This window comes from Pomacea canaliculata, linkage group LG7 (assembly GCF_003073045.1).
Source record: "Pomacea canaliculata isolate SZHN2017 linkage group LG7, ASM307304v1, whole genome shotgun sequence".
NCBI classification, from domain to species: domain Eukaryota; kingdom Metazoa; phylum Mollusca; class Gastropoda; order Architaenioglossa; family Ampullariidae; genus Pomacea; species Pomacea canaliculata.
The window spans coordinates 27,099,816-27,113,532 of record NC_037596.1 but is presented as its reverse complement, the minus strand read 5'-3'; the positions used below and the strand labels follow the sequence as shown (position 1 = coordinate 27,113,532).

Here is a 13,717-nt window from a genome sequence, read left to right as displayed (position 1 = left end):
TGTCACAACTCTTCATGAAAAGCCTCTAATTACTGTCATCTTATCACGTGTGTGCACATTTATGCAGAAACAATCTGCAGCCTGTGTTGTCTCTTTTTCTAATATATATCCTACATTGCCCAAAGATTACTTGAAGTTATCACTTAAGTTTCAAATAGACGAAATTTTAAGCTAATGAGCTTGGTTTGGTTATGACGAGGACAACGACGGAGATAAAGAAACCGTGACTGAACATGACATCACAGACGACGAGAACGAGGACGCCAGCAAGGGGGCTATAATAGAGGAAGAGGACAGAGGAGGAAGTAGAGGAGTTTTCGTGGTGGATTCCTTAGCGTAGACGAAACACGAAAGCAGGGGATGAGGAGCGAGATGAAGCAGAGGACGCGGTAGAAGGTTTGCACATTGAGACAAGTGAAGATCTCCTTTAATCGGACTCTGGATTGGCCATCGAGGAAAAACATACATTTACATTGTTGTAAAGCTGTTGTACATTTTTGCAAACATGAAGACCACAGTTACAGTTTAGTTAGACACAATGCTATTTTGTATGTTATAATTGCAGAATGCAAACACAATTGAACACACTTCAAATATTTATTGTAAAAGTATGCAAATATTATAAAACTGGACTACTTTATATGAAAGAAATATATATATCACATTTTACCAAACATTAATGTATTTCACTCTGTCAGGAATACTGTTTGCTGTTCTCAATGATTAAGAAATGTGTAGCCTTATTTTACAACATGGAACAGTTTATACGCACACTACATTCAGCTTGGCTCATCTTCAGCCACGTTGTGGAGTCATCTGTTGACTGTTTTGTAGTCGGCATTATTTCAATGCTTAGACCAGGGATGCCCAACCGACGGCCCGCGGGCCATATCCGGCCCGCGACACGGTGTCATCCGGCCCGCGAAACTTCTGCCCACAGTGCAGGAAATCGGCATGTTAGTAATAAAAAAAACCGAAAAAAGGGAAGAAAAAGTATTTATCCACACATAGAGGCGTCTCTCAATCTTTTTTTCGATGGACGAACATTTCGATTCAGTGCTTCGACTTGGTGTCTCTACGATGAGGCCGGACATTCAGAAGTTGGTTTCGGGAAAACAACTTCAAATATCCCACTAATTACTATATAATTAATGGTAAGTACAACTTGTTTCTAATAAAAATGGTATCTGTTCTTTGTTTTTTTCTTTTTTGTATTTTTGCGGTGAAGTGGCCCGCGACACGGCTGTCCGAAATGGATTTGGCCCGCAGGCCGAAAAAGGCTGGGCATCACTGGCTTAGACTAAGCACGATCCTCGATCTTCAGCATTTCCTAGAAATTGAAATAACTGAAGTCTGCATTAAAAAAAAATTACAATAATCTATCGTACAATACAAGATCAAGTGTTCAAATTTCAATAGGAGGTAAATTGCTAAGAACTATTATAGGGTCAATTAATTATAAGGATTATTTGAAACACTAACATTTTGCATCGATAATTAAATATATAAATTACCTTGTGTTACCCATGCGGCATCTTCCAACAGCGAGCACATGGCACAAAGCGGAAGTAGCACGCGACAAATCGACGGTTCGGGCTGAACTATACAAATTAAATTAATACAAGAAATCACTATATTTTACAGACAGTTTCAACTGGTATGAATAATTCATGTTATAATATTTTACAGAATTTAAGGGCACACTTCTCACCTAATTCACAAACTCACCGAGAGTGCGATGACCAAAGTGGTTGTTGCAGGTAGAAACCCATCGGGCGGCGAGTGCGGAATCCGACATCAGGTCAGCAAATGCGGACGCGAGGTCAGAGGGCGGAGCGAAAAGTCCGACATACGGGTCACTGTAAGCGCGTAACGGCTACGCCCTATGAGCGTTCGGTCATTTAGGAGCGGGATAGCCCGTAGCCCTTTTTATTTACCCGTTCCCCCAATAGGGGGTATTCAAAATCCCAAAGCTCTTGCAGGCTATAGAAACAATTTTAATTATAATCATATATTTATTAAGGCTATAAAATTACAATACATACTGGCAAATAAAACTACGTTCTCGATGATAAAGAAATGTAGAAAACTTGACTTTCCTTTAAACACAAAATTAATATCTTTTACAGTTGTTTAAAACCTATTTTTGTGTGGAAGTGAAATGTTAGATTGGTATCTAATGTTTTAATTCTAGCATAGAGCAAACATAGACTCACATACACATATGCGCAGTTTCTCGTCCCCTAATCAAGCCCTCCACGTATAAGAGAATTATTTTAAAACCTCCAAGAAATCATACACTCACGAACGCGGCTTGTGAGGTGTCCGGCGGTTACCCGCTCACACGAACAGTACTGGAAGCCCCAGCCTGCAAGAGAGGCGGGAAGGTTTTGGGTCCCTTAGGGGAAGTGAGGCGAACGGGCGGGAGACGTACGATACGATCCTAAACTGATGAGGGCATGACCTCTGGGTGGTGACAATGACCTGTATGTGTAGCTTTTTCTCTTACAGCCCGCTGCCTGCCTTCGACTTCGCAGGCAAGTTGACACGTGATCGTGTCGCACCCCTCACACCTCTGTCGCTGCTACAAGTCAAGGTACGGGATTAGACCGGTTCAGTCTTAGCTATGAGGATTGTTTCGTACTGTGCTTCCATCTCCTAGTGAAACGCTGCTGATCTCTGAAGTAAGTCTTCATAAAGTTGTGAAAGATGCCATTAAAACAACTGTACTTTATAGCAGTGGATGGTCATGAATAATTTATGATCATTGTGATGAAACGGGGCGGGGCAGAGGGATGGAGTTACCACCCGAGGGGAAAAGGGGGTCACTCTAGCTAGCTCGCTCCGCCCACTTCCACCCTCACACTCAGTCACCCGCCTGTTCACACGTCGGCACGCGTAATGACTAACAGTCACTCACCCATGTGCGCAAACACAACTGACAAGACAGTTTATATAAATTTATAATTAAAACAGAAAGCAAAATTAGGCTGACATAAAAACAATAACAAAATAATGGATTTAGGAGATAATTTGGTCTTACGTCAGTATCTGCACATATGTCCTGACACGCGGTCCCTCCCTGACCCACAATTCAGTCTTGAAATATAGTAGGTCTCCCTCAAACACGAACTGTCCCTGTTCGTTGCCACTGATAGTAACGCTCGGCTACCTTGCCTTTTTTTTCCTGAAGATGAGTGCAGCTGGCTGCATGCACCTGGTCTTCTAGATCAGTGATGCCCAACCATTTTCGGCCTGCGGGCCATACACATTTCCGACACGCCTGTCACGGGCCGCTTCACCGCAAAAATACAAAAAAAAAAAAAAAAATAGAGCAGATACCATTTATATTAGAAACAAGTTGTATTTACCATTAATTATGTAGTAATTAGTGGGATATTTGAAGTTGTTTACCCGAAACCAACTTCTGAATGTCCGGCTGGATCGTAGAGACACCAAGTCGGAGCACTGAATCGAAATGTTCGTCTATCGAAAAAAAGATTGAGAGACGCCCCTACATAGGGATAAATACTTCTTCTTCCCCTTTTTTCGTTTTTTTAGGTCTTTTTTCATTACTAACATGCCGATTTCTTCCACTGTGGGCAGAAGTTTCGCGGGCCGGATGGTACCGCGTCGCGGGCCGGATATCGTAGCCCAATCTAGTGTTGTCGTCTGCTACAAGGTGAGAGTTACTTCCCTTGCACTGAGTTTTTTCCCTTACCGGGAAGAGGTCCATTAACCTATTTCCAAGATGTTGACAGCATAGTTAAAATCATCTCCGAAATGGAAAGAAAGTGAGCACTCCAAGTACAGTGAGCTCATAAGCTCATCACAGATGCTTGCACAAACATCATGGCACAGAAATCTCGCCGCTTCTGACTAGTTGGTGTGCCTGAAAGGCAGTTGAACAAAGTAGTTGATTTGTTGTTGCTTTTTTCAACTTTGTAAAGGGACCCCTTAGAGTTAGCCTGGGACCCCTTAGAAATCTGAAGAAGGGGTCCCTGAGACCCCAAAGAATTTAGCCTTAGCAGAAGCCCTGTCAGTAAATTTATTTTCTGTCTCCCTCTATAATTTCATAATGATCAACATACATGCTTTGTGTTTTTGATGGTTTACATGCACATCATTATTACATCCATCCAAATATTTTCTGTTCATTGAATAAATTGTCAATAGACTTACATCCATAGCTTTAGCTTTAACTGGTATATCAGTTAACATGCTTTACAGTTTTGATAAATCATTAACAGACAGGATGTAGCACTGGTTTACAGATTAACTCTCCTGACACGGATCCGTGGTCAGTGTAATATTTGTATATATTTGTAACAAATAAGACACATTTTATTAAGTACAAAATAATTCAGTATTTTATTAGGAATATACATAGAAATCATTTATAAAATAATTCTGTCACTTCCATATCATAATGTCAAAATAAGCGGTCCGTGTGTGTCTATTAACTATGACTACTAAGAGGTCATGAGGCATAGGGTATGTGCGGGGCCCTTGACACCACGATCGCCACGGTTGTTATTTAATGAAATGTGCGGGGCCCTAGGCAGATGCCTCGTCTGCCTGCCCCTAAGCACGGCCCTGGCAACGTTGATCACTCATCAGTGGAGTATGGTTCAGCATCATGTCCTAAACATACCCAACCCAGTGAATTAATTAATTTTGCATTTGTATTGTAGTTCTTTTACATGTTGGAAACAAATACAGATTTTTGTAAACGGTTCAGCACCTCTCATGCATGCAGAATTTTAAAACGGCCGTTTTCTTCAGAGCTGGCGCAAAAATACAGTGGAACCAAAGGGAAACATGTTTCCAGTCACTTCAACTGAGAAGTATAGTAATTGGTGTGTAGTTTTTGTTTGGTTTTGATATCTTTGAGATGTACGTCAATCAATTTTTTAAAAAGTGAATCTAAGTTTTATTTTCTCTACATCTATAAATTTATTATTGTGTACAATATTATTTCAGTCTTTCTTACAATTTCTTTTTGTGCACAGCCGCAGTCCTTAAAAAGTTTGCCATTACATCGGAAGCAGAAGTGGATGGCATTGGGCGTAAATGGTTTGGCGATGCAAGAGACATGGATTGAGAAATGATTCGAAGGGCGATACCTTCTGATAGTGATTGGAATGACAACAATGAGTTCGTCAAGTTTAAAGAGCCTCGTTGTATTCTTTGTGGATTTATTCAGTAGGCTATTTACCTTACCTTTTGTATTAAGGATAAATTGGCGTCTTTCAGATGGAATTTAAAAACTGTGTATATACTCAAATGGTCATCAAGACATTAGAAATTAACACCTTTTTATTCTACTTTTTTCATAATCTCCCTAGATTTATGAAAGCTGTAAGATTTCATTTATGTGTGGGAGGTTTTATATAATTATATATATTGGAAAAATCAAGGTATGTAAATATATTATGATTATTTTTTCTGTTTTTCCAAAGGAATACCACTACTCATGGGTTGCTTTTATGCGTTACTTTTTAAAATTGTCTTTTATCTTCTATGTAAATAAATTGTTAAATTTTATGTTGTAAATAAGTTTTTGAAACATAAATTTCATGCTGTTAATAATTAATGACTGCAATTTGTATGCAAATAATTTCATCAATGTTTGGTGTACATAGTTTGTTCAAAAAAACTTATGCTATTAATAATTTAAACTGTTTAACCTTACAGTTTTTGTTGTAAATAATAAAATTGTTTAACTGTGTCTTTGACTACTAGTCGTACTTAGTTGAAAGTGAGGGAACGAAGAGATTTATAAAAGCTGTTGAATGTTTTCTTCATTGTATGTCATCTGTGTACTAGGGGTGGTAAAGGAGTGTGAGATTGGGTGAAAGATGCAACCTGTTGGCAATGGAAATCCACAGTTGTAGCCTAAGATTATCACCGCTATCACCAAGCTGGAAGACCACAGATTACACCTCTTGCAGATTATCATTGCTATCTCCTAGCAAACGTAAAATGACGTATACAAATTTGCACTGAAGCATCGTCAAAGCTAAAAGTATGTGAATTCTATTGCTATTAAATTACTAATCTCACTTTAAGACATATGCCGTTCTTTTATATTTTTGCATGGAGATCAGTTTGGTGTTAGTCTTTAAAAGTGCTTATGTAAATATATATAATTTCTGTAATTGCAGTGTACATAGAATTATTGCAGTGTATATAGATAAATAAAATGTGTTGTAGTTTAGGTATAGAAAACGAGAAGGTTACTCCAACAATTTCATAAAAGTGTGTGCTATTGCTAGAATTACCAGTATAACATTCTCCCAATAATATCCATGAATATTTCTTGTTTACTTTTCATATCAGAGGCGGCCTTAGCAGTACGCGGGGTCCTAGGTGAGTGAAATGAATGGCCAAAAGCGGTAAGGGTAGACTACTCTATATACCAGACCTGGGCAAAGGCCGGCCCGCCTCCTGTCTCTGACCGGCCCGCCCGCTGGCCCGCCCGCCAGTATATATACTATATACAGTGTTCCCTCGCTACTTCGCGGTTCATCTATCGCGGATTCACTACTTCACGGGTTTTTTTGAGTGTAGTATTGATCGATATTTTCGTGCTGGGAATTATCGTTCTACAAAATACCATAGATACTTCAACAGGAAAAAGACGAAAAATGTTAGCTATATTTGTATTTCTATTAAAATACCATGGTTATTTTGTAGATAGAAAGAAAGAAATAATTGTGTAACAGAAATCCATTGCTATGCGTAAGCGACGAGCCATGATTGTTATCTCCCATCTCGCAGCCAGTTCGCATCAGTTTTTTGGGTTTCTCTGAGTACAGTTATAATTTTTTTTACACTAATTTGTTATTGTACTGTATTAATACCATGATTACTATATTACTTTACACTCACATGATATTGTTTTACATGTATATATTATTATTGCATGTATGTCCCTATTTCGCGGAAATTCGTTTATCGCGGCTGATCATAGCACCTATCCCCCGCGATAAACGAGGGAACACTGTATACAGTATTGGGTAAAACTGAGTTAACTATATTAGTCCGGCCCTCTAAAACCATCCCAATTTGTCATGCGGCACCTTGGGAAAATTAATTGCCCACCCCTGCTATATACCGTACTACATCGTGGGACCCCTCAGGCCCGGGGCCTGGAGGCGGCTGCCTTAGTCACTACTCCCAAAGGCCGCCTCTGTGTGTGCCCTAAACAAGAGAGTAAATGGAGGAACGCCATCTCACTCCACGAGTTACAAGCGGGAATTTTACCATTTAAAAAGAAAGAACTGGTTCTTAACAGCCACGAGAATTAATATTATGTCCTAAAATAGTGATTCCCTGTTTCAGTTTCGCCTTTTTATCTCCAACATGAGTCACAGAATTAGTAAAACCTTTCAAACCTAGAAACTGTACATAAGAAATAGAATGACAATCACCATTCAACATTTATAACACTTTCGTGAGATTTCTGAGTGACACTAAAGGCAGAAAAAAAAACCAAAGAAAGCATGAGCATCGTTTATTTGTTTGTACGAAAGCAAATTTACAAATATTTTATTTAGTTCTGATTTCCGGATTGAATTTGTTATATATATATATAAAGAGAGAGAGAGTTGTTTAATTACATAAGTCAATATATACTTCTTTAAATTAATCAGTATAAAGTATAAAATGTTTGGAACCATGAATAAATGCTTCAAAATGTAAATAACAACGCAATATTTACATAATACGATATTTAAATTAGAACTGAAAAAAATTTTCCTTAAATTCTTGATATCATGTTACTTCATTTAAAGCAAAATACGTTTTCTTTATCTTATCACAAGCAATATATTTACAAACTTCAGGAGATTTGAGAGCATAAAAAGGTTTAAATTGCTTCTGAATCATAGAGCTCATGTTGGTGTGTTTACATTGTTTTTCCTAAAAGTTTAAGGCTGTAAACAAAAGAATTACAGCAAACATGAAGAGTGCAAATGCACTTTGTAACTTATATGTACAACCCAAAATACCATGTCATCTTGTAACAAATACGTATATGCATCTACTGTTAAAATGAAGAGTAACTAGAAAGAAAATGATTTTGACATTTGAAGATCGTTTGGCAATGACTATACACTTTAATTAAGACATAAGCAGCATTGATTCATTTACTGTCTCAATGCATGTAAATGATGTAATAGTGACACTCGGGTTCGCTACGGTGGGATCGAGCAACTTAGCTATTACGTCTGCGTTAAATATCTCGCGTTCTTAACTGACCACTGGCTGTTCAAGACTTTACACTACTTATCTGGTTTAATATGTCATTTAATGCCCTTCTTCTGTTAAAAAAATACTTTGCATCTAAAGGATGTTATTTCAATTTTAGGCACATTACAGACAGTATAGGAAAGTCACCTTTACTTTGAACATCATTGGAAAAAAGTGTAACTGACATTCTTACAAACATTATTAATACTGTTAGTACATTTCTTGTTTTATTCCACAATACATACATGTACAACACGAACACGAACAATGGTATATATAATATTTTAGCATTAACCAATCTACATAGACATAAACAATATAATATACACATAAGATAGTAGAACTAACAAATAACAAGGTAACCCATCTGCTACAATATAGGCAAACTTACACAAACCAAACCAGGTTTTAACATTTGCTGTCTCCGGCAATTGTCTCGAGACTTCTCTCGGTTACAGTCCCCTTATTTTTACAAATAATACCGTTATTTAAAAAATCACAGGGAGAAATGGGAGCCACTGTTTCCAAAAAGATATCTGTGAGCCATTAGCAAAAAATGCCCCATATTGCTCCGTTTGTATATTTCTTAGCAAAAAATTAGTATAAGGTATTATTTTTCCTTTTTATCTAATGGTGCGGTATTTAAAGACACTTTTGACAAACTGCCGACATTAATTGCTGTTCAATTCATGCTGCAGTAATTTTGTTTTCTTCAGATCAATAGATATGTATTCAGTTTCTTCGTGTTTTGGAGGTGGTGGTTTAGCACTCTTTGCTTCATCAAAGTCTAGAGACGAATAAATTAAGCCATCCTTATTTCGTTGTACTGTAATGTCGTTTTTCTCTTGCTGTTGAGAGATCACAAGAAGCCGATTAAATACAAAGATATTAGACTTTCTGTTACGCATGTAGATAATGGGAAAATGGGATTTCAAAAATGATTTAATCTGAGTGAAATGTTAATTGGAATAGACTGGCAGCTAAGCAAAAAGGTTTCTATGTAGCTGGGCGTTACCCAATGCATCTAAAAATAAAGAATATTTCACTACCAACCAAGTCGTTTTCTTTGTTATCAATTTGCATGAACATCAGAAAATATTTGTGTCAAAGTTCAAAGTCATCAGAACAAGTACTTGTTGTGAATATCATTTCAAGAAAGTATAGTTTTTACTCCCAATGATATCTAAGAGATGTGCGATACAGTGAGGTATGCTTTCTACATATATGTTTCTTTCTTTAAGTTTGAAAGTATCTAGATCTTCTCACGCATCTACAGTAAACTTTCTGAATGGAATATTTGCTCTTCTATAAACACACGCTTCTATGTCAAAATTATAACAGCTTTATGCTCAACGAAAAGTGTAATTGATGAAACAATTAGCAAATGAGTATACACTTGTATGTAGGTCAGTTTAGCAAGTACATTTTATCTGCAGTTATACTTGTGCTATTAGTTTAATATGCCTAACCGTCCGTCTCATGATTTGTCACATACAAAACCAATGAAAACTGGCTACAGTATCAACACATGTGAAACGATTTTTTTGTGAAACAAAAGGTGGTATTTAGGTAAGAAAATTACACAAATCCATGCATATGCACAAACACATTCTATTCTAAATATAGCTAATTACTTATTTTAATAAATGTATACGTACCTTACTATTGTTACCAGAGGTGTTTACATGATCCCCTTGTGTGTTTTCAAAAGCGACGTTCTCATAGGCTGAGTCTGAATTCATGGCAAGTGATGCTGCTTTCAGTAAAGAAAAAAAAGCATGACTTTTAACATATTATCTGTTTTAGAAGAACTTCAGATCAAGGGGGAAAAGGTCATATAGTAAAACATCAATGAACCCATACAATTGTTAAAACTATCAATAAATGAAAAGGTAAATAAGTAAAAAATTTAATTAATTAACTAGCTTTCAAGCTTCAAAGTAGGTTACAGAAAATGTCTTTAAATCTAACACAAGTAAAGTGGCAGAAATAAATATTATTCATGCTAAAGTAAAAAAGTTAAGTTTACGCAAAAGCGCAGGACTTAAAATGGACAAATGATGTGAGCAAAAAATGATTAAAATTTGTTACTCCCCATCACTCTACCTCATAAATATAGTAAATTGCCCCTATCCATTCAATCGCCAATGCAAATGAAAAAAATAATTTATGCATTTACAAGCAAATATTATAAATATAGCTTCTTGTCAAGTGAAGTCAACGTGTATTCGGTCAAGTTACCCTACGAACGGCATCGGCTGGTCAGCTTGTCTTGTTATCAGCTAGTACCAGTCATGGAATGGATCATGGAAACTAGTTTTAAAAAGTTCAATCCTACAAGATGAAGTATACATTTATAAAAACATCTCACATAATAAAAGTTCTGTTTCTTTTTGTCATGTGGGAACTTTAATAGGGAAGTGGCAATCGCCCTAGTTAGGGTCTAGGGTAGATTGTTTACTAGCCAGAGACCTCTGATGTAAGAAAAGGGGTATGTGCCAGTGCAATATGAGGTAGAAGCTTAAGTGGTTACAGCAGCCAAGCGCCAACAGCAGGCTGGCAGGTTTGTCAATGACGTCTATGAAGAGAGGGACACCTCAAGTGCTCACACACCTGTCCGCCAGGTTGACGGGGAGTGGGGGTTAGTCACCTGTCCACCACGCCACTACCGGCGGGGCAGAGCGTCAGTAGGATGGTCGTTCTCTTATCGATGTTGCCTGCTTGATTGGTTGGTGAGTGAGTGGCCAATGGCAGCCATCGTTTATGTGTCGTTGCGAATGTGCCAAGTGAAAAAGGTAACGGAGAAATACACTTCTCGGCACGACGTCAAAGAGGACCGAGAAACTGGTCAGCAGTCGAAACGACTTCAGCATCTCTAATGGCATCTTCACTTGTACCTCGCGACCGGCTCTTGAGCCAAGAGGGCAAGACTCGAGAGGAAGGACGCATGGGTTAGAAAACCTTCAGCAAGAGGGCGAGTCAGTGACGAGGAACTGTCAGGACTGCCTGCTAACGCCATGAAAATCAAAGAGCTGCGTGACCAGGGCTTGCCCTACTTGTCAGAGGACTTTCAATACCTGTGAGAGAACTTGCACTACCTATGAGAGGTAGACGTTCGACACCAAGGTCGCCAGAAGTTGTTCTCAAAGGACGAGTAGATCTGCTAAGTTCCAAAAGACCGGAGAACTTCGCATGAAGGCCTTGCTTGATCGGCGACTGTACGTAGTATAATAACAGTCACCAAATGCATCACTTGTATGTCCACCGGAATGGAACAGTGCCCGCATCTGTGTCGGCAACAGAGCAGTCGTCGCTCTCTGACGAGGTTGGCAGATCGGGAGGGAAGGACGACGGACACACGGAGCAACACTATCGAGGGAAAGTCATCGGAGTGCCGTGACTGTGGGCGGAAGTTTTGGTCTCCACCAAACCACAATTGTGGACCTTCTTATACAAGAACAGTTTTAACATCAGAGCTAAGTTGATCCGCGTGTGAGAGTAAATGGTAGAGATAGAGGTAACAACACTGGAATAGTGGAAGTACGCTTAGCACGGGTAGCACTGGGACTCCCCCAAGACGGCTATTTTTATTTTATGTATTTGTATGTTGTATGTTTAATAAATCTATTATTTTTATACGTTACATCCCATGTCGAGTTTTGTGTTCGGGTAACATCAGGGGAGGCTCGTGAGCCGCGTAGTGAACTGTGCGATCGACGTGTGAGTAGAATATGTTTCCCTGTCACTTATGTTGACGCAGGTAGTGAGAGTTAGGTTAACTATCGCCTACGTGCCCGGTTCAACATTTTTAGCTTATTCCCCTGGTGACTGACATAAAGTACATGTGAGCTTGGGTGCAATATTCGTACTTTTACAAATGGCAACAATTCACACCGGTAGCACAAAGCCCATTCACCATATACAGAAGCGGCCCCACGGTCCATGTTTGTTGGTGAGTACGACAAGGTGGAGGACATTATAGATTATGTTCATGCACATTCCGTCTCGCGCACCTCTTCGCTCGAAAAGAAGATGTAAAAAACTGATAGGCATGTGCTGATCTTTGGTTGTCCTAACAGACATAATATCGTATGTAATTAGTCTTCGTTAGATGACAGTTTAATTACCTTACTTACATTACATCAGGGATTATCCCCATTCAATATTTAAAAAAATTGTTAAGAGTGCTAATATGGGACATATAAATGAAACATTTTTGAGAAAACGGCTGCCACGGATCTGCAGTCGTTTACTTCTTGAAGCGCCAGTCTGTCGCAGTTTTACTTCAAGCAAAACAGACTCCTCTGACCAACGGGATCAATATGATGACAGACGCAAGGCAAAAGTGTCAAAAAACTTCATATCACACTGATGATATTACTTTGAGAGTATCGACCAACAAGGTTCTAAATTTTCAGCACATCACCAAAAAGGATGACATGTGTACCCAGCGGCACCAGGCAGTGGGTGCGAGAAGATGAGTGAAAGTAATAATGCACCAGGTTTCATCATTCAAGAGAATATTCACGACCGTAACGCGACAATTAATAAGTTGGTGAGAAATAAGGTGTTAGAAACATTAACGAGGGGTGGCACGTTGCTAAAAGTATAAAAGCTGGGATGAAAGACTGGTGCAAGGTAGTAAAAGGAACATCGGCAAGACGATGGCAACACTGTGAGACTAATGCACTTGTCGGATGGACCTATTACACACTTCCAAAACATCCATAACAAGTGTAACTAAACCTCCCCATGCAGGCAATCGCAATATACACCATCTCTAATAGTGCTGACTGATCTTGCTGCTGTCAAGCTACTGAGCGACTTTCTGCCATATACTCTATAAAAATCCAAAGGACTATGTTCTATCCAGGGACACATTTTATGTTTAACCGCTTACTGTTGCAAACTATATTTTGTTGTTGTTTCTGCTCTTTTTTCCCTTTATTTGTTTTCGTTCGGTTGTCCAAAAGGAAGCAAACCACACCAGAGCCAAACTAACAACGGTGTATATACAAGCTCTGCCCTCTTGCTTCCATCCTCGGATGTTATTGTACGTTTACAGATGACTTCCCAGAATTGTCTGATGAGTAGCTGCTACGGAAATGAAGAGTGTGGTAAGAAAATGGTCTCGTAGAAAGGACATCAAATCCACCAGATGGACACAGACTGTCATTTCCCACATTCAGGGCGTAAGAAACAAAAGTATACAAAACAACTGGAAAATAAAATAATAATACTCTAGTGTAGACACTAGCTTACACCGACGTACATGTACCTCGCACTCAAAAACTTCGGTCCGCGATTGAAATGCACACACACATATAGATCAGTCTTACAAAATAAAACCACGGGTGCAAAACTTTTCTGACCGTAGATATAATCACGAACTACGAGCCATTTCTCTATAGCCTTTTCCCCGCCCGGCTTTGCTCTCGTCAGGAGAATGAACTAAAAAATG

General features: G+C 38.7%; 2 protein-coding genes across 9 annotated transcripts in view; both read right to left on the bottom strand.

Moving 5' to 3' along the window:
* Window positions 1-2,450, bottom strand: part of LOC112568894 (hemicentin-2-like) — a 36,333-nt gene extending 33,883 nt beyond the window's left edge. For 4 of the 6 annotated variants that reach the window (XM_025246412.1, XM_025246414.1, XM_025246413.1 and 1 more), the window contains exon 1: window positions 773-916. The gene's annotated coding sequence lies outside the window, so the exon portion shown is untranslated. Of the gene's footprint in view, window positions 1-772; window positions 917-2,305 lie in introns of those variants that run through there. The other 2 variants (XM_025246417.1, XM_025246416.1) reach the window with 1 other exon arrangement.
* Window positions 2,451-7,508: 5,058 nt separating this feature from the next.
* Window positions 7,509-13,717, bottom strand: part of LOC112568893 (hemicentin-1-like) — a 51,555-nt gene continuing 45,346 nt past the window's right edge. For 2 of the 3 annotated variants that reach the window (XM_025246408.1, XM_025246410.1), the window contains exons 16-17: window positions 9,915-10,012; window positions 7,509-9,104 (exon numbers count right to left, since the gene is read on the bottom strand). In XM_025246408.1, coding sequence (XP_025102193.1) covers window positions 8,928-9,104; window positions 9,915-10,012 — 275 coding nt within the window. In that variant the 3' untranslated portion in view covers window positions 7,509-8,927. The remainder of the gene's footprint in view (window positions 9,105-9,914; window positions 10,013-13,717) is intronic. The other variant, XM_025246409.1, reaches the window with a different exon arrangement.